Source organism: Phyllobates terribilis, unplaced genomic scaffold, assembly GCF_046119375.1.
Source record: "Phyllobates terribilis strain yellow unplaced genomic scaffold, ASM4611937v1 Scaffold_5__5_contigs__length_657084704, whole genome shotgun sequence".
NCBI classification, from domain to species: domain Eukaryota; kingdom Metazoa; phylum Chordata; class Amphibia; order Anura; family Dendrobatidae; genus Phyllobates; species Phyllobates terribilis.
Genome location: NW_027362765.1, coordinates 154610593 through 154631854, shown reverse-complemented (window position 1 = coordinate 154631854; position 21262 = coordinate 154610593). Strand labels below are relative to the sequence as shown.

Here is a 21262-nt window from a genome sequence, read left to right as displayed (position 1 = left end):
GTCGCAATTTAGTGCCCAGTGTGAGAAAGCTGGATTTGAGTCCCAATGACCCCAAACATACTTCAAGAAGCACACAGAAATTAATGGAAATAAAGCGCTGGAGAGTTCTGAAGCGGCCAGCAATGAGTTCGGATTTAAATCCCATTGAATACCTATGGAGAGATCTTAAAATTGCTGTTAGGAGAAGGCGCCTTCAAGTATGAGACCTGGAGCAGTTTGCAAAAGAAGAAGGGTCCAAAATCCCGTTGAGAGGTGTAAGAAACTTGTTGATGGTTATCGGAAGCGATTGATTGCAGTTATTTATTCCAAAGGGTGTGCAACCAAATATTACGCTGAGGGTGCCAACAATTTTGTCCGGTGGAGTTTTGCGTGAAATTATGTCCAATTTGCCTTTTTTTATCTGTTTTTTTGTGTTGTTCCAATATACAGAAAGGAAATAAACATGTGTATAACAAAACATGTGTAATTGCAATAATTGTCTGGGATAAATACTTCATTTTCTAGAACAATTTCAAGGGTGTCAACACTTTCGGCCATGACTGTATCTAGTGCAGAATATATTCTAGGTGTCAATTTATGTTGCAGGGTTTCACAGCAGATTTCCCCCTTCTCCAATGCAAAGGCTGAAGACTGAGATATACGTTCAGTGATTCCACAGCAAGGTCTGTACCATCTGATTTTGCCACCATGCATTTTTCCACTCGGGAAATTTTGCAGCCCAAATCTCCTGTGTGAATGTATCTAAATACTTCTCACTACTGGCTGCTATATGGGCCACACATGGGCAGAATTTTTTTGGCAGTCCTAATAATTTACAGGCAGGTATCTCTTCTGGTAAATATAAGAGTCTGGAGCAGGTGTCTCCAACCTGTAGCTCCGGAGCCACATGTGGCTCGCGGTCCCATGACTTGTGGCTCTGCCAGCTTGGTGCATTAGCTCCAGGTCTAGCAAACAGGTATATAGAGCACATCTAAAAATGGTGAATTTTGTGAGTAGCCCAGCATAGAAAAGCAGATCTGGATGCACATATACTGGATTTAGGGGTTTAGAGATAATTTTAAATATGGTACGCTGGAGACAGGATTATACTACCTGTCAGAGGAGGTGCTTGAAGCTGGATGAGAGTGTGTTTGGAGTGCTTGATGGGAGAATACTGAATGGGGGTATTGTGAGAACCCCTGGATCTTGGTATACTGCTGTGGGATGATTTCTGTGGTTTGGTTTTGGTTATCATTATACCCGTGATGGGGGCTTTGGTTGCCACTACTGTGAGGGAGGCGAGAGCTGGATGTGGCTCGCGACCCTCTATCAGAGCTGAATGTGGCTGTCAAGGTCAGAAACATTGAGGACCACTGGTCTGGAGCCATGGCTGAAAAATAGTATTAGGTCTGCATAGGTTACTAGCTTGTCCGTTGACATGATATGCTTCCATTCACTAACGGCAACAAAGATTTGAACACAAAGGTTGCAGAACTTTTCATTAAATAGTAGATTACTGCTCAAGATGACGCTTACCAGGGAGAAGAAGAAGAACATTTACTGGCATCAACAAGTAGTGGTGTCGCAGAGAAAGTCTTCGAGATACTGATAACGGGCCTAGACCTACAACAGAATCAAGAGAGATAAGGTCAAAGATATAAGATTATATATATGATAATATACTGAGTCCGTTACTCTCAGTGCATTATCCAAGCAAGGAAATCCAAACCAGCACCATGGCCTTCTGTACCTACTGTATTATAGTCCAAGTCTACTGTATCAAAGCTCTAGTCTACGGTATCATAGTCAGATTTTGTTGTATCATAGCCCTAGTCTGCTGTATCAGTCAGATTCTGCTATATCATTGCCATATTCTGCTGTATCATAGCCATATTCTACTGCATCATAGCCCTAGTCTGCTGTATCATAGCCATAATCTGCTATATCATAGTCAGATTCTGTTGTATCATAGCCCTAGTCTGCTGTCAGTCAGATTCTGCTGTTTAATAGCCATATTCTGCTATATCATAGCCATATTCTACTGTATCATAGCCCTAGTCTACTGTATCATAGTCAGATTCTGCCGTATCATAGCCCTAGTCTGCTGTATCAGTCAGATTCTGCTCTTTCATAGCCATATTCTGCTATATCATAGCCCTAGTCTACTGTATCATAGCCCTAGTCTACTGTATCATAGCCCTAGTCTACTGTATCATAGCCAGATTCTGCTGTATCATAGCCCTAGTCTGTTGTATCATAGCCATAATCTGCTATATCATAGTCAGATTCTGCTGTATCATAGCCATATTCCGCTGTATCGTAGCCCTAGTCTACTGTATCATAGCCCTAATTTGCTATATCATAGTCAGATTCTGCTGTATCATAGCCATATTCCGCTGTATCGTAGCCCTAATTTGCTATATCATAGTCAGATTCTGCTGTATCATAGCCATATTCCGCTGTATCGTAGCCCTAGTCTGCTGTATCATAGCCCTAATTTGCTATATCATAGTCAGATTCTGCTGTATCATAGCCATATTCTGCTATATCATAGCCATATTCTGCTGTATCATAGCCATATTCTGCTATATCATAGTCAGATTCTGTTGCATCACAGCCATATTCTACTGTATCATAGCCTTAGTCTACAGTATCATAGTCAGATTCAGCTGTATCATAGCCCTAGTCTGCTGTATCATACACCTAATCTGCTATATCAGTCAGATTCTGCTGTTATAGCCATATTCTGCTAGATCATAGTCAGATTCTGCTGTATCATAGCCCTAGTATGCAATATAATAACCATAATCTGCTGTATCACAGCTATAGTCTGCTGTATCATAGCCATAGTGTACTGCATTATAGCCCTAGTTGATATTGTATTATAACCCCCCTAGTCTGTATTAATATTATAACTCTAGACAACTCTATGATAGCCCTGATCTATTGCATGAAACCCCTTGTATACTATATCATAGCTGTAGTCACTGGTTTTATAGATCTGATCTAAGACTAAAAACACAAGCTTCGGCTTATGTTCCCTGAATCACCATAGTGCCAAGAGACAGAAGTAGTACCTGAGCATAGCAATGCGATCAGATAAACTGCCAACCAGCAGATCCGGGTAGGAATTTCCATCAACATCCATGGCCCCATTGACAGAATAGCCAAACATTTGTATCCCGCCAACCTGGGCTCCATCGATTATCTACAAGAACACAAAAGATGTCTTTCTATGCAGTTTTCTTTTCATGTTAAAGGAGTTTTCCATCACTTGAAAGTGGCTTCAAGGCATAATTACTTTTTACACTTTGGCACCTGTTAAGTGTCAGGTTCTGTCCAAGGCCACTGACCAGTCACACTGCAGTCACTTCACTTTATGCACCACACCATCATACAACCATAAATTGTCTACCACGGTCATGTGACGCTGGACAACAAATTATTACAACAGGAAGCAAAGTGGGACCCCGGCCACAAAGGGTACAAGTGTTTTATTGTTTCATAGAGATGATAAAACCTTTTTAAAAAGGGAAAGTCCACCTTTGCCAGTTTTTTTGCCACTTCTTTCCTTCCCTATGGGGCTGCAAGAAAAAGTTGAGCCCTGCCCCATGGGGAATTAATGGAGCAGCGGTGGAGCTTGTGTGCTCCTACTCTATTCTAGCAGGGATTAAAGGTTGGACACTCACCGATCAACAAGCATAGGTGATAACTTGCATTACCTGGGCAACACCTTTAATATAATCATTGCACATGAGTGATCAGCGACTTGATAATACGTTACCTGGCTTGGTTTGGTCTGTAGGCCAGTAGACTTGCTGAGGTAGATGTACAATTTGCCCATTTCATCAAAAGGGGCCCCTACGGCCAGGTCTGAGCAGACAAGAATTTGCATTAGGCAACATTCACTGAGACGCAATAGGTTATAATACACTGAGTACATTATCCGTTATATAATATATGCTACTTACCTGTGAACCCATCCTGGTTAATATCACCAATGTTCGCCACAGCAAAACCAAAACCAGAGTCCGTCGGACCATGCAACACTAAAGACGGCGTATCGATGAAACTCCCAACCTCATTCATATAAATGTAAACCGCTCCTCCAATTTCCTTCCTCTGATCAAAATAATAAGGGGCTCCAACTGCTATGTCCTGCCACCTAGGAGAGAATTAGGGAATAAGGAGATCTACCAATATATGTCCAAGGTCATACTGTACAACAGGTCATGTGGGGGACATAGTCTGGATTGTACCACTAAGGTCCCTTCTACTACTTACCCGTCATTATTAAAATCAGCCAGGGCAATGATGTTGCCAAAGTAGGAGCCCACTTGGTCCCCCCTTAGCACCTGTTTCAGTTGTAAGTTTTTCTCCTCCATTTCCATCAGGTACACAGCACCCTTATGGTTCCAGCGTGGAGCCCCAGAGACAATGGTGATCTTGTTTTTTAGCAGGACATTCATGCCAAGCTGTACAGAGTACCCTGTGGGTGAGGAGAATAAAAATGATAGATTCTGAGGAAACTTAAAGGGGTTGTCCAGTGAAAACAAGTTATCATCCTTGTTGATCGGCAAATGTCCCAGCACTGGGACCCACACCGATTGTCAGATCAGGGAATTTTAGTGCCATACCGGAACATTCATCCTCGTTACAAAATGGCGTGGCAGGTCGGATGCACAACCGCAGCTTGATTCCTTCTCAATGATGCAATGACATAAAGAATGAATGGAGCGAAGGCCACACATGTGTACCGGTGCTTTATTTTAATGAAGATAAAAGTTCTTGATTCTGCCAATCGGTGGAGGTTGCAAGGGTCAGACCTTTACCAATCATTAAGTTACCACCTATACTATACTATACTATACTATGAATAAGCTGGATATACATATTAGCTGCCAGCCAACAATAATTCAGCTGACAACCATCTCCCCCGACTACTCCATACACAGGAACTCTCGGCCGAGGTTCTCTATGTTCTCTATGAGAGACTCCTTTCCTATGGCATATCTCACCACTGAACAACAGGCTCAGGCGACTGAATTCCAACCACATGATTCTTATGTTGCCCCAGTGGCAGTCAGGAGGCCCCATACACCAGGGATGCACAACCTGTGACCGTGGGGCCAGATGTGGCCCACATTGCCATTCTGTGCGGGCACCAACTATCTGGTCACAGACCTATAGGTGCATCTCACAAAATTAGAATATCATCAAAAAGTTAATTTATTTCAGTTCTTCAATACAAAAAGTGAAACTCCTATATTATATAGAGTCATTACAAACAGAGTGATCTATTTCAAGTGTTTATTTCTGCTAATGTTGATGATTATGGCTTACAGCAAATGAAAACACAAAAGTCATTATTTCAGTAAATTAAAATAATTACAAATTTAATAATTAAAAAACACCTGCAAAGGCTTCCTAAGCATTAAAAAAGATCCCTTAGTCTGTTTCAGTAGGCTCTACAATCATGGGGAAGACTGCTGACTTGACAGATGTCCAGAAGGCAGTCATTGACACACTCCACAAGGTCCCAGAGTTCCCCAATTTTCAAATGGAAATCAAGGTCCCAGAGTCTGGAGGAAGAGTGGAGAGGCCACAATCCAAGCTGCTTGAGGTCTAGTGTGAAGTTTCCACAATCAGTGATGGTTTGGGGAGCCATGTCATCTGATGGTGTAGGTCCACTGTGTTTTATCAAGACCAAAGTCAGTGCAGCCGTCTACCAGAAATTTTAGAGCACTTCATGCTTCCCTCTGCCGACAAGCTTTTTGGAGATGAAAATTTTATTCTCCAGCAGGACTTGGCACCTGTCCACACTGCCAAAAGTACCAATACCTGGTTTAAAAACAACAATATCACTGTTCTTGATTGGCCAGCAAACTCGCCTGACCTTAACCCCAAAGAGAATCTATGGGGTATTGTCAAGAGGAAGATGAGAGACACCAGACCCAACAATGCAGACGAGCTGAAGGCTGCTATCAAAGCAACCTGGGCTTCCATAACACCTCAGCAGCTCCACAGGCTGATCGCCTCCATGCCACGCCGCATTGATGCAGTAATTGATGCAAAAGGAGCCCCGACCAAGTACTGAGTGCATTTACTGAAAATACATTTCAGTAGGCCAGCATTTCGGATTATGAAATCATTTTTCAAGCTGTTGTTATAAAGTATTCTAATTTACTGAGATAATGACTTTTGTGTTTTCATTGGCTGTAAGCCATGATTATCAACATTAACAGAAATAAACACTTGAAATAGATCACTCTGTAATGACTCTATATAATATACGAGTTTCACTTTTTGTATTGAAGAACTGAAATAAATTAACTTTTTGATGATATTCTAATTTAGTGAGATGCACCTGTATTTGCTTTTGTGTGGCTGCTAAAATGTAGTTTCCATACCAGAGAATATTGAAAGGTCTAGGTAGCCCTCTCTGTGTTCCTGTAAATGTTAGGAGAAAGGGTTCTCTAGACCCATTTGGCCCTGCAGAAAAGTGTATACAAGTTACAGGTGATATTAATGTAAGAGGCTTTGTAGTTTATGGCGATTGAGTGTACAATGCAGAGCCACATGCGCCCATGGCCTTTTCTCTGGAGTGCTGACTAGGTTCCACTTTCTGGACTCTATCATGGCATATACTTTTGATATGCCCAATATGTCTCAGATGGAAATACCGCTATAAGTTTTATTGCGGCTCTTGGGAGTGATTCAACATGACAACGTGGACAATGGACTAGAAAAGGTTGTCATCTCCTGCCTTAGATGGTTGGCCATCACTCCAGGATGGGCAAGTTTTGACAATTTTTATCTAATGTCTATCACGGCCTTGGGGATGAAGGTACATGATAAGTTCTCCATTAAAATACATTACTCAGTTTGGGGTAACCTGACCCCCCTTTGAACAAATAAGATGCTATCTGTTTAGGCGATGACCATGGGCTGGTATGTCTCCTATCAATGCAAATGATGGATATTTTCCAAGTACAGTTTTTAGCAGAATGGAGTCATCTAGAAGTATAAACTATTTTCAAAGGACAAAGTGCGACATCATGGCAGGGACAGCCAAAACTTTACCATCCTCACAAGAGGCCCAAAAATTAAACAAAACATGTAGATGGGCTTTGCTTTGTTACACTAGGGTTTTTTAGGGGCTGGTACATTAAATTAGGATCATACTGGGGTGAGATATACAGAAAATCATGCTCTATCTAATCTGAACCTTCACCCAACAGGTCCAGACCCATGGAGCTTCTCGCTGGATAAAATCCTACATATGGCAAATGGCATCAGCTACAACATCAGTGGAAGATTATATTAAAGGTAGAGAATATCCCTCCTATGGCAATGTAATCTGATACTGGTAGTATTTAATTAAAATTAATGTACATGTCACGATTCCTGAGTGTCTGGACGCAGTGAATGACAGTTCTGCCGTCCAATATAGGACAGGGGTATGATGAGCTGTCAGTATGGTGATGGACAGCTCAGACGTCCAATCGGATGCTGGGATGTGCTGAGCTGTAAGTGTATGGAGTGACAGTTTAACCGTCCAATCAGGACCAGGGTGTGCAGTGGCTTCATCCATGTGTCTGTTGTCCGGAGTAATTACCTGGCTATTTAACCAGCTCTCTGCCTTTAATTGCTGCCAATTGTAGCTTTGCTCTTGAGGTGTTTGCTTGCTCTGTGCTCCCTGTCTGGTATTTTGATCTTTGCTGCTTGACCTAGGATTTGTCTTGACCATCCGTTTGCCTAGCTCTTTTGTCATGATCCGCTACCGCCTTGGAATATTAACCTCGGACTCTTTCCTGACTACGCCTTTGTCTAAACCCTCTGTCTATTACATACTCTCTTGGCTTTTGACCTCGGACCTCTTGACTACCCAGCCTCATGGCTTATCTGTGAGTAGTGACTAGCGTCACAGTACATTAATATGGGGGTTTTGTGTAGATCTTGTTACCTGATGGTTTTATTGGTTTTCATATAACAGGATTTTATAAAGATTGTATCTTTAATACCAACTGGCACACATGTGCAGATTTCTTACTACAAGTTCTGATGGACAATACTATTGAAGTGCGTCTAAGAGTGTACGATCACCTTTTTATGTGCTGAGTAAATTCATGATGTATTTCCATGTTTATCAGATGTCCATTTTTCTGATCCTGAGCTTCAAAGATCCTGCTGATCACTATGTGGATATCTGAAGCCACCACTAGGGGGAGCTTAGGTGCTTTTTGTATACTATTTATACATTGCACCCAGTAATAATGTAGTATGTGGCTACAGGGAATGAGCATGTTATTTTTCAATGCAAGGGCTCTACTGTAAATGGAAGGTTCCCTTTTAAATATAGAATTTATAAAACTCTTAGCACATAAGAGGAGGAGGATAGGGTGACGGTCCTTGTTCTGATTTTCCCGATCATGTGACTGTCATCACACAATGCATTCTTGTATTGTAATAAAACCGTAAATTAAAACGTATTATCTTATCTTCTCTTCCCGTCTGTCTGGCTGGAGGTTAATGACTCTTGGTTTCTGCTTGTAAATCTGCCAGTGAAGTATATGGGTTCACCACTAACAGGGCAGCTTATTAGGATATATCTGGTCTAATGTTTTCCCTGTTTATTCTTTCTTTTATGTTAGTTTTAGCCACAATATGGTTCCCACAATGCTACAACATGGAGCCATCACTGTCCCAGGGGGTGGCAGAGGTAATGTGGATAAAAGCATGTAACCGTGGCATTATCAAGATCTCAGGGCCCCTGACACATCAGCTTTTTTTTTTATTGGATCAAATATAAAAAACTGACTCATGGGAACAAGGTCAATGCGCCAAGACAGTCATGGTGTCTGCGGACAAAAATCCCAGCGACAGGAAAAAGCACAGAGTATTAGTAAATATGGTTAATAATTGGAGAATCCCTTTAAATGATGTAAATGATGTGGAACCTTAACATAACTTACACCCGAAAAACAATGTATAGAAAAATGCTTAATTTAGTAGATAAGATATGTTTTCACATATTTTCATCCATCCAATTAAAGGGGTTTTCTAGTTCTGAAAACCCCCTGTCCTGCAGCAGCAGTTTGTTCAAACAAAATAAGCTCTGTTTTTCTCACCCTTCCTGGGTCCAGCGCTAAGTTTCCGCTGCTGCTCTCAATGTCTGGTATTGTCTGCAGCTCTCACATCACATTAACAGCGCTGCAGCCAATCAGTGAGCTCAGCAACTCTGCCAAAGTTGACAGCACGAGCGAGCCACTAACAGCCGCTGAGCTCACTGATTGGCTGCAGTGCTGTCAATGTGATGTGAGAGCTGCAGACAGTACCAGACATTGAGAGCAGTGGCGGAGACTCAGCGCCAAAGGTAAGTAACAAAAAAAAAAAAATAGCCTGGGAAAAGGGGATTTCCAAAACCAGAAAACTCCTTTAAAGGGATTTTCCAGTACTGATAGATACACTTTCTTATTGTTTTCTAATATGCTTTAGGCATCCATTCACATCTGTCAACATCTCTGCCTGCAGTAATTGCTCCATTGTCTACATACATGGAATGGAAATGTGATGGAGCCACAGGTGGACGTCTTGTTAAAATTCACTGATTGGTTCTCATTCAATGATCGCAAGCAGAGATCTTGATAACTTTGAGAAACTGAGGCACAAAATGTATTAATACATGACTTATACCTTGACTTTTTGAAAAATGTAATATTCCTCCATCTTCCTGGATGAAAGTATGTGACACTTGCGTTACAATTCTTTCCTATTTACAGTTTATTTGGGTGTATGTCCCTTTAAGAACCAGGCTACACTTGGATGTGTCCTACATCCCTATAATAAATACAGGACTGAGGAAATGTTCTATAACTTCCAATAAAGCACTGAATAAACCAAAGCAGGACACATCCAATTGAGGATGTCATCTGAAAATGACGCCATAAGTGTAAACCTTCTTTAGGGGGGGGCGGCTATGCTGGAGCGCCCCTTTAAGAAAACACACCTTAGAAAGAGAGAGTGAAAAAAACAAACAGTTCAGTACAAATCTAATGACTCACGTTGACAAGCGCAGAGGAAACTCGGCATTTAACAAGTCCTGACTAAATCTCTGGCATTCCTGACAGCTTAGCGTGATCCTTCTATCCAAATGATATAAACTTACACCACAACTGGAGTGGGATCACCTGATACCGGGGGGATACCGGGGCAGCGTGGATGGTGCACACATCAAGTTTCTAATGCATATGGACAGGAAAAGACAAAAGTTCTGTCCGCATGCCCTTTATGGACAATGGGGAGGTATAGGGGAGGTATAGGCGAGGCTTCCATCGGCCATTATTAAGCAGGATGACCGGCTCGGTAACAGAAGAATTGTCCTGGGTCATGTGTCACATAATGGTTTATGCTACATTTACACAATCCGACTTCAGAACGTTATCAAGCTCAGACATATAAAAGTCATTTATTTACTGACCTCTTTACATCAGCTGACAAAGAAGGATAGCGGTAGAACCACCACTAATAGGCCTTCTGTACTCATACAGGATCATGTTATCAGCAGCACATCTCCGGTTTACACCCAGCGATGTGCTGCCGAGAATGAGGATTTTTTTTAGACAGCTTAAAGGGAATCTGTCACCACTTTGGAATTATCAGACCTCTACTATGGGCATACAGGGTATAGAAAAGTACGGTAAATCTATACATACCTGAATAGCCCATAGTAGAGGTCTGATTGCAGAGAAAAGCGCTTTAATCAATTCTATTTTGTACAGGCTTGGCTACCTATGCACTGCACCGCAGGGTTCTATTGTGCAGGTGCCGGAAAGTGACAGTGACGACCCCCCACCACCCTCCGGCGCCTGCGCAATAGAACCCTGCAGCGCAGGGCACAGAGAGATGAGACAGGGATGAAGCAAAGTACGCTCTATGTGAGCAGCGCTCTGCGCATGCCCGGGAAGTCAGGGAGCACAGTGCACATCACAGGGCCCTGTAACGTGCAGGGGAGGGGAGGAATATGGTAACTAAGCATATAGGCGGGGATTTAGGGGAATAATAAACAGATAGGCGAGGATTTAGGGGAATAATAAGCACATAGGCGGGGATTGCTTGGCGTTCCCCGGACGCCTGTGGAAAAAAAGAATTGATTAAAGCGCTTTTCTCTGCAATCAGACCTCTACTATGGGCCATACAGGTATGTATAGATTTACTTTTCTATCACCTGTATGCCCATAGTAGAGGTCTGATATCTCCAAGGGGGTGACACATTCCCTTTAAATGATCCAATCACCCAATGCTTCGTTGGGTGATCACTGTCATGTTTATTCCTATGAACGCTCGTCTGCAGTGCAGGAATTTATAAAATTTATAAAATGGGATGCTACACACACACACTGTATGTTAGACACACACAAACACATTCCATATTACACACACAGACACATACACAAATACACACTCCATACTACACACACTAAAAAGTTTTACACACAAACATACTGCATGTTACACACACAATCCATGACACATACACTGCATGTCCCACACACACACACACTCCATGCTACACACATACACACTGCATGTCACACACACTGCAAGTTACACATATTGCATTTCTTACACACATATACAAATTGCATGTCACACAAACATGCACACTCCATGCTACACACATATACACACTGCATGTCACACACACTCCATGCTACACATATATACACTTTGCATGTCACACACACACATTTCATTCTACACACATATACACATTGCATGTCACACACACACTCACACTGCATGTCACACACATACGCACTCCATGCTACACACAAATACACACTGCATGTCACACACACTCCATGCTACACACATATACAGACTGCATGTCACACACACACTCCATGCTACACACATATACAGACTGCATGTCACACACACACACACTCCATGCTACACACAGATACACAATGCATGTCACACACACACATTCCATACTACACACATATACAGACTGCATGTCACACACACACACACACTCCAAGCTACACACATATACAGACTGTATGTCACACACACACACATTCCATGCTACACACATATACACTGTGTGCAGAATTATTAGGCAAGTTGTATTTTAGAGGATTATTTTTATTATTGATCAACAACTGTGTTCTCAACCAACCCAAAAGACTCATAAATATCCAAGCTTAATATTTTTGGGAGTTCGAGTGTTTTTTTTTTAGATTTGGCTATCTTAGGAGGATATCTGTTTGTGCAGGTAACTATTACTGTGCAGAATTATTAGGCAACTTAAAAAAAAAAAAAATATAATCCCATCTCACTTGTTTATTTTCACCAGGTAAACCAATATCAGTGCACAAAAATTAGAAATAAACATTTCTGACATGCAAAAACAAAAACCAAAAAAGTTAGTGATCATTATAACCACCTTTCTTTATGATGACACTCAACAGCCTTCCATCCATAGATTCTGTCAGTTGCTTGATCTGTTTTCGATCAACATTGCGTGCAGCAGCCACCACAGCCTCCCAGACACTGTTCCGAGAGGTGTACTGTTTTCCCTACCTGTAGATCTCACATTTTATGATGGACCACAGGTTCTCTATGGGGTTCAGATCTGGTGAACAAGGGGGCCATGTCATTATTTTTTCTTCTTTTAGACCTTTACTGGCCAGCCACGCTGTGGAGTAGTTGGATGCATGTGATGGAGCATTGTCCTGCATGAAAATCATCTTTTTCTTGAACGATACTGACTTCCTGTACCACTGCTTGAAGAAGTTGTCTTCCAGAAACTGTCAGTAGGTCTGGAAGTTGAACTTCACTCCATCCTCATCCCAAAAAGGTCCCACAAGTTCATCTTTGATGATACCAGCCAATACCAATACCCCACCTTCACCTTGCTGGCGTCTGAGTCGGAGTGGAGCTCTCTGCCCTTTACTGATCCACCCTCTGGCCCATCCATCTGGCCCATCAAGAGTCACTCTCATTTCATCCGTCCATAAAACCTTTGAAAAATCAGTCTTAAGATATTTCTTGGCCCATTCTTGACGTTTTATCTTATGTTTCTTGTTCAAAGGTGATCATTTTTCAGCCTTCCTTACCTTGGCCATGTCCCTGAGTATTGCACACCTTGTGGTTTTTGATACTCCAGTAACGTTGCAGCTCTGAAATATGGCAAAACTGGTGGCAAATGGCATCTTAGCAGCTTCACGCTTGATTTTCCTCAATTCATGGACAGGTATTTTGCGCCTATTTTGGCCAACACGCTTCTTGCGACCCTGTTGGCTATTTGCCATGAAACGCTTGATTGTTCGGTGATCACGCTTCAAAAGTTTGGAAATTTCAAGACTGCTGCATCCCTCTGCAAGACATCTCACAATTTTGGACTTTTCAGAGCCCGTCAAATCTCTCTTCTGACCCATTTTGCCAAAGGAAAGGAAGTTGCCTAATAATTAAGCACACCTTATATAGGGTGTTGATGTCATTAGTCAACACCCCTCCTCATTACAGAGATGCACATCACCAGATTTACTTAATTGGTAGTTGGCTCTCAAGCCTATGCAGCTTGGAGTAGGACAACATGTATAAAAAGTATCATGTGATCAAAAAACTCATTTGCCTAATAATTCTGCACGCGGTGTACATACTGCATGTCACACACACACATTCCATGCTACACACACTGCATGTCACACAACCTGCATTATTCAAATACACACACACACAGTAGATGGCATACCAAGCTCCCTGCTCCTCTTCAGTTCCTCCATACTGCACAGGGTGAAGGAATTTTGGTCCCATGACCATGATTTCACCAAAGATGATTTTTCTACACTTCTAACCTTGGAAACTGCACTGATATTGTCCGTCTTTCTGGTTTGTAAAGGCTGGGGATCCTTTGGGGGATATGGGACCTGGAACAGTTGCCCAGTCCCACTCCCCCCCCCCCCTCACTGACTCCGACTCTGGTCCTCAGCAATCCAAGGGAGCTTCGAGCATACTTACATGCCTCATAGTCTTTATCAATGTAGCACCAAGAGGTCCATGTGTAGAACATGATGTTGGTGGATTATAAGGAGGGTATAGAGTCGGGTCAGTGTTCAGTTCTGCATCCTGTGCAGCTTTTTCCATAAGTGAAGGAAGCCCTCACAGACAGCCTCAAGAGAAATGTGTACAGAGAATTCTGTTGTGACAACCAGCCATAAAATTGTCTGAAGTGCACCACTCCCCTAACTATCCTATAAATATTCACGTATGGCTTGGCCAAATGGGCATGTTATTTCTATGAATTGATGAGCATATGGGTTGAAACCCAACCGGTTTTATAATTGTGTCTCCAAAAAGGAGACATTGGGTGAAGGTCACCATAGATAAGATAATGTAGATGCTTACCATCTGTTTCTCTGATATTTAAACCAAGACCTTGCAAGTTCTTAAAGGGAATCTGTCAGCAGATTTTGCTATATAATCTGAGAGCAGCATGATGTACGGGCAGAGACCTGATTCCAGAGATGTGTCAATTTCTGGTCTGCATACTGTCATTATGATACAATATTCTCTGCTATAGATCTAGCAGAGCTCTGGATGCTGAGCTCTGTAGAACCCCACCCACATCACTGATTGGCAGCTTTCTGTGTACACTGTGCATAGGCAAAAAGCTGCCAATCAGTACCGGGGGAATGGTTATACACAGCAGTTGACTAGGAGGCACGAAACACCTAGTCCTGTAATGATAATCTCTGCTGATAAAACACGGTTTTATTGAACCAACAACACACAGCCCAGTAAGTGACATATTAATGGAATCTGAACCTCTTCTACTACATCATGGTGCTCTCAGATTATATAGCAAAAACACACTGACAGATTCCATTTAAAGCTATCCCACCTTATCTTTAGTCGATGTTCCACCTATGATCTCTTATCCTTAAAGTGCAAAGTTTGGTCAAATATTAAAAATAGTATCTTTAGAATGGACAATGATGGAGTATTTACCCAAGTAGATGTTAAAGGTGTCCGTGTTAGGGTAGGAAGAATCCATTAAATCCCAATTATCTCTCTGTACAACATAGTCTGTACCTGAAACATAAAACAAGCAAAAAAAAACACTTATTCAGGTCCGTTTTTGGACACAAACATGAAAATCACCAATTTAGTCATAAACACATATCATCATTTGCAGACGTCCTACCTTGCCAGTTATAGGCACTTGGAGCTCCAAAGTACACCATGTTTTCAGTGATGCCTCCACTCATGCCCATTTGGCACATGCCAGTTTTGAGGTGGTCACCGCCAGAATCACACATCTCATAATGGTAGGCCTGCCAATCATCATTGTCATTGAATTCTAAGTCGTTTCCTCGTATGTAGCACTTGCCTATCATCTTGGGTTGGTCTTCAGACGGCAGGACCACAGAGTATCGATGGGCGCACATCTGGCAAAGAAGTAAGTTGGTGAAGATTTAATGCTATATCTTCTCACTATAGGTCCTTATGTCATTTTATATCTTGTATAATCAGTAAATCAATCCTTTCCAATGGTTGTCTAGCATGTGGCGGTCCTGTAGTCACGATTCTCGTCTCTTGGCAAGATTGAGAGCCGGTACAAACAGCGAAAGGCCACGGCCCCACTATCAGTATTTGGTCAGTATTCAGTCAGTATGTTTTCTCAGGAGTAGGAGCCAAAACCTGGAGTGGGTGATAAATGCAGAATTGGTGACTTGTTTCTATTATACCTTTTCTCTGATTGTTCCTCACCTGGTTTTGGCTCCCACTCCTGAGAAAAAATACGACCAAATACTGATAGTGGGGCCGTGGCCATAAGTGTCTCTCAGTCGAAGACCTGTCCTGTCCTGAATTATTGACAACCCATTGATTTAAATGTATACTGTGAAAAGCTTAAAGGCGTTGTCCAGTAAAAACAGGATATCACCTATTCACGTGATAGGTGATAACTTACTGATTTGTGGTGGTCCAACCGCTAGGACCTGCACCAATAGCCAGAACAGGGAATTTTTTTTCCCCAATGGGGTACTTTTATCTCCATTACAAATGAAACGACAGGCTGGATGCTCCATTCATTGTCTCAGAAAAAGCGCAGCTCAGTGCTCGGCAGCCCCATAGGCAATGAATGGAGTGGATGTTGAGAATGTGCACTGACGCTCCTTTCTAATAGGGATAAACGTTCACTGTTCTGCTGGTCTTTGCGGACCCCTACTGATCAATAAGTTGTCATCTGCCTTGTGGATAGCACCTTTAATTTCCCTGTCATGGTGCTGCAGGTAATCTGAACACTGGAGATGATCAAAAAGGATTTAAATAAATACTCCAGTTAGGTCCATTGTGGCAGTCGGACGGGGGCAACATTCAAGTCTGCACCGCAAATCCTCAGTCCAGCATCCTGTTAATTAATAGGGCGTCATAGGGACCTAGTAAGCAACAGAAAAGCCCAAGATGGCAGACAGAGAAACTGTGACTGCCATGAAAGACTGAACTGGATGCCGGACCTGAGTAGTATAAAATCTATTTGCTCTTCTCTAGTGTTCACTTTACCTGCAGCACCACCACATCTCATCCGTGCCAAACACATAGCTGGGTTTTCACACAGATTACAGCATATTAATCAGTGTTCCAACTTACTGTAGACAACTTCTTTAAAAGGATAGAAAAAAATAAGAAAAACATGGCTTCTTTCTTCTAGAAACAGAGTCATTCTTGTCCTAAATAGTTCTGCGCTGCGGTATAGGACAGAGCCAGCAGATAAGAGTGGCGCTGTTTCTAGGACAAAGGAGCCAAGTTTTTCTAGTTTCCTACATATACCTTTAATAATATAAGAATAAAATGTGCCAAAAGATAAAATTGCTTTATTGGTTTTCTGTTTGCCAATATATATTCCATTCTATTAATTAAATCAAGTTCCACTATTATATTATACGAAAAAATCCCTGAAATTGCAGTATGTTAATTATATTGTGAGTATTGCCAACGTCCACAATTTCGATTCCAGCATTGAACATAAAGCATAATACTTGTTTTGTCTGGAACACTATTTTTGCTGATATAAACGAGGGTAATTCTACGTTAGAGGGTTGTTGTGTTCAAAGGTTTTTCATTACTATGGTCAAATCTGTATATGTTCATTCCAACAGCAGCCACTAGAGGCACTGTAGATTCCAATCTAGGAATTCCTTAGAGTAAAATCTATGGTGCCCCAGCAACCAATTTTTAAAGTTGTCTGACTGGAGGAGTTATTTAGTGAGCAAGCCAAAATATCCACGGCCCCTTAGATCTCCACAGGTTCCAGTCAACCAATACATTAAACTATAAATTACATTGTAACTTGCCCTTTAAAAAGCTAATTGACTAGTGAGCATGAGCCCACATCTTATAGGCACCTATGATATATCTTAAGCCTTATTCTTCCAAAATAAAATTAAGTGTAACAGGATCTCACTCAATTGTGGCTTCAAGATATTTTAGCTAAAGCATTGCCAGTGCGAAGAAGTTACACTGTGTTATGGGTACTTTAAAGGGACACAAAAACCTTCAAATAACAGGAGTAACATAAAAAAGCAATGTCCAATTGCAATACTTTTAGCAAGCTCCTGAAACTTGGCAGAGAAACAAGAACCTACAGTGGGGAAAATAAGTATTTGATACACTGCCAATTTTACAAGTTTTCCCACCTACAAAGAATGGAGAGGTCTGTAATTTTTATCGTAGGTACACTTCAACTGTAAGAGACAAAATCTAAAAATAAAACCAGAAAATCACATTGTATGATTTTTACATAATTAATTAGCATTTTATTGCATGAAATGAGTATTTGATACAATAGAAAAACAGAACTTAATATTTGGTACAGAAACCTTTGTTAGCAATTACAGAGGTCAGACGTTTCCTGTAGTTCTTGACCAAGTTTGCACACACTGCAGCAAGGATTTTGGCCCACTCCTCCATACAGATCTTCTCCAGATCTTTCAGGTTTCGGGGCTGTCACTGGACAACAGTAAGTTTCAGCTCCCCCCAAAGATTTTCTATTGGGTTCAGGTCTGGAGACTGGCTAGGCCAGTCTTGAAATGCCAGGTCTTGAAATGCTTCTTACGGAGCCACTTCTTAGTTGCCCTGGCTGTGTGTTTCGGGTCATTGCCATGCTGAAAGATCCAGCCACAACCCATCTTCAATGCTCTTACTGAGGGAAGGTTATTGGCCAAAATCTCAAAATACATGACCCCATCCATCCTTCCTTCAATAAGGTGCAGTCATCCTGTCCCCTATGCAGAAAATCACCCCTAAAGTAAGGATATTTCACCCACCATGCTTCACGCTTGGGACGGTGTTCTTGGGACTGTAATCATCCTTCCTCTTCCTCCAAACATGGCGTGTGGAGTTGACACCAAAAAGTTATATTTTGGCCTCATCTGACCATATGACCTTCTCCCATGCCTACTCTGGATCATCCAGATGGTCACTGGCGAACTTCAAATGGGCTTGGACATGTGCTGGCGTGAGCAGGGGGACTGTAAGTGCTCTGCAGGATTTTAATCCATGACGGCGTAGTGTGTTACTAACGGTAATGTTTGAGACGGTGGTCCCAGATCTCTTCAGGTCATTGACCAGGTCCTCCAGTGTAGTTCTGGGCTAATTCCTGACCTTTCACAGAATTATCCCTACCCCACGAAGCAAGATCCCATATGGAGCCGCAGACCGAGAAAGACTGACAGTCATCTTGTGTTTCTTGCATTTTATAATAATTGTACCAACAGTTGTTGCCTTCTCACCAAGCTGCTGGCCTATTGTCTTAATAAACCAATTTGAAAAAAAACTATCCAGTAGCCAAAAGAATATATCATTACATCCAACTTTATTAAAGGGGTTGTCCACTACTATTGAAAATAGGCCAATGTATTTTTATGATGAAAATAAGTATCTTTGTAAATACCTTGCGCTGCTGTTACTGCCTGTGAGCGGCGCTATCGCTGGCCGCTCACAGGCATCACGTGACCCCCAGCTATGTCACGTCAAGTGAGGCTTGACATCAGTGACGCGATCCCCGCGATGGCTGCTGGGTTGTGGGCAAGGGTTACCCCGCGTGTCACACCCTGCATCCACCGCGCGCTTTCCTAATGAATGGGGAGAGTGAGAGTGCGCAATGGATGCTGGGTGTGACGCACGGGGTAACCCCCGCCCACAGCCTGGCATCCACTGTGGGGAACGCAGAAGAGAGCTCCGGCTGCATCCGGAACATGACGTGACATCAGCGAATGTCAGAGCCGGCTACAGCCGTGGGTCATGTGATGTCTGTGAGCGGCCAGTGATTCTGCCTGTGAGCGGCGCTAACACCAGCGCAAGGTATTTACAAAGAAACTTATTTTCAACGTAAAAATACATTGGCCTATTTTCAATAGTTGTGGACAACCCCTTTAAATATAAAAAAAGTACAGTGAGTTAGCACTAAAGGCAAAATATATACAGCAGGAGGAGACAGAACAAATAATTATAGATAAAAATATTTCAGAGGCATATGATAGTAAACAGCCATCATGTCATATATATTTGGTCAGATAATACATAATAGACAAACAAGTAATAGAGTCATATACCTATATTCATCTCCTCCTGCTGGTATAGTGCCAGGTCCCGTCCCTACACATATTTCGGCTTGTAGCCTTCCTCAAGGGGCCATTGTGTATTGTCTTGTAGCCAATCCCAGCCTTGTACAGGTTTTCAATTTTGTCCCTGGTGTCCTTAGACAGCTCTGGCCATGGTGGAGAGGTTGGAGTGTGATTAATTGCGTGTGTGGACAGGTGTCTTTTATACAGATGCAATTAATACACGTAATAAGCGCAGAGAAGGAGGGCTTCTTAAAGAAAAACTAACGGGTCTGTGAGAGCCAGAATTCTAGCTGGTTGGTAGGTGATCAAATACTTATTTCATGCAATAAAATGCAATTTAATTATTTATAAATCATACAATGTGATTTTCTGTTTTTTATTTTTAGTTTCTGTCTCTCACAGGGGAAGTGTTTCTATGATAAACATTACAGACCTCTCCATTCTTTGAAGGTGGGAAAACTTGCAAAATCGGCAATGTGTCAAATACTTATTTCCCCTACTGTAAATACCTTGGTTGGAGACCAATCAAAAGTATGGTGGTTAAGAAGAGGGGGCACAGCTGAGCTTTACATTACTCCTTTGTAAACATAACAGTGGGGAGAGGTTTCTACTGCAGCAACCTGCCTCGTAGTTTGGGAAAATGGAGCTGCTGCCTTACCAATTTTGTTTCACAAGCAGTTGAGAAAAATTGTGTTTACATATAAATATATATATTGTAGGGATTTGCTCAGGTAGATGTTAGGCAGCGCTCACACAGGTATGCAGTTTCTTTGTCCAAGCAGGCAGATTTATTAAAGTTCATAAATCTTTTCCAGCAAAACAGGTAAATGGCCATTCGGCATAAGGCAAAACAATCTGACCAAAAGTAGGAGGTCTCTCCAGATCCAACAGAGACCAGGTCTCAGAGATGATTCCACCTCTACACACAGACAGTTATGAGCAGGTCAGCAGCCCTTTTAACCCAGCTGCACCTGATGGATTGGAGCAGAACATACGGCCCGGGTTCCACATGCGACCTGCTGAAGGATGTTGTGCGGCCCGCAGAGCTATCCGGGATGCGCCAATCCTTCCTCTTATACTGAAGTGTATATGAACACCGTGGAGCCAGGACAGGAGCAGCGCAGGGTAAGAATACTTTTCCAACGCACACACACACACACATATATCTATATATAGATATATATCTATATCTATATATATAGTGCCTTGTGAAAGTATTTGGCCCCCTTGAACTTTTCTACCTTTTGCCACATTTCTGGCTTTAAACATAAAGATATAAAATTCTAATTTTTGGGGAAGAATCAACAAGTGGGACACAATCGTGAAGTGGAATGAAATTTATTGGATATTTTAAATTTTTTTAACAAATTAAAAACTGAAAAGTGGGGCGCATTGAGTTAATACTTTGTAGCGCCACCTTTTGCTGCGATTACAGCTGCAAGTCGCTTGGGGTATGTCTCTATCAGTTTTGCACATTGAGAGGCTGAAATTCTTGCCCATTGTTCCTTGAAAAACAGCTCGAGCTCAATAAGGTTGAATGGAGAGCGTTTGTGAATAGCAGGTTTCAGCTCTTTCCACAGCTTCTCGATTGGATTCAGGTCTGGATTTTGACTTGGCCATTCTAACACCTGGATACGTTTATT

General features: G+C 42.0%; 1 protein-coding gene across 2 annotated transcripts in view; it reads right to left on the bottom strand.

Annotated features, from left to right (window-relative positions):
• The window catches only part of ITGA3 (integrin subunit alpha 3), a 119056-nt gene that overhangs the window by 48451 nt on the left and 49343 nt on the right, over positions 1-21262 (bottom strand). For both annotated transcript variants that reach the window (XM_073683237.1, XM_073683238.1), the window contains exons 4-10: positions 15197-15440; positions 15001-15084; positions 4264-4468; positions 3951-4144; positions 3764-3852; positions 3057-3187; positions 1516-1602 (exon numbers count right to left, since the gene is read on the bottom strand). In XM_073683237.1, the coding sequence (XP_073539338.1) occupies positions 1516-1602; positions 3057-3187; positions 3764-3852; positions 3951-4144; positions 4264-4468; positions 15001-15084; positions 15197-15440 (1034 nt within the window). The remainder of the gene's footprint in view (positions 1-1515; positions 1603-3056; positions 3188-3763; positions 3853-3950; positions 4145-4263; positions 4469-15000; positions 15085-15196; positions 15441-21262) is intronic.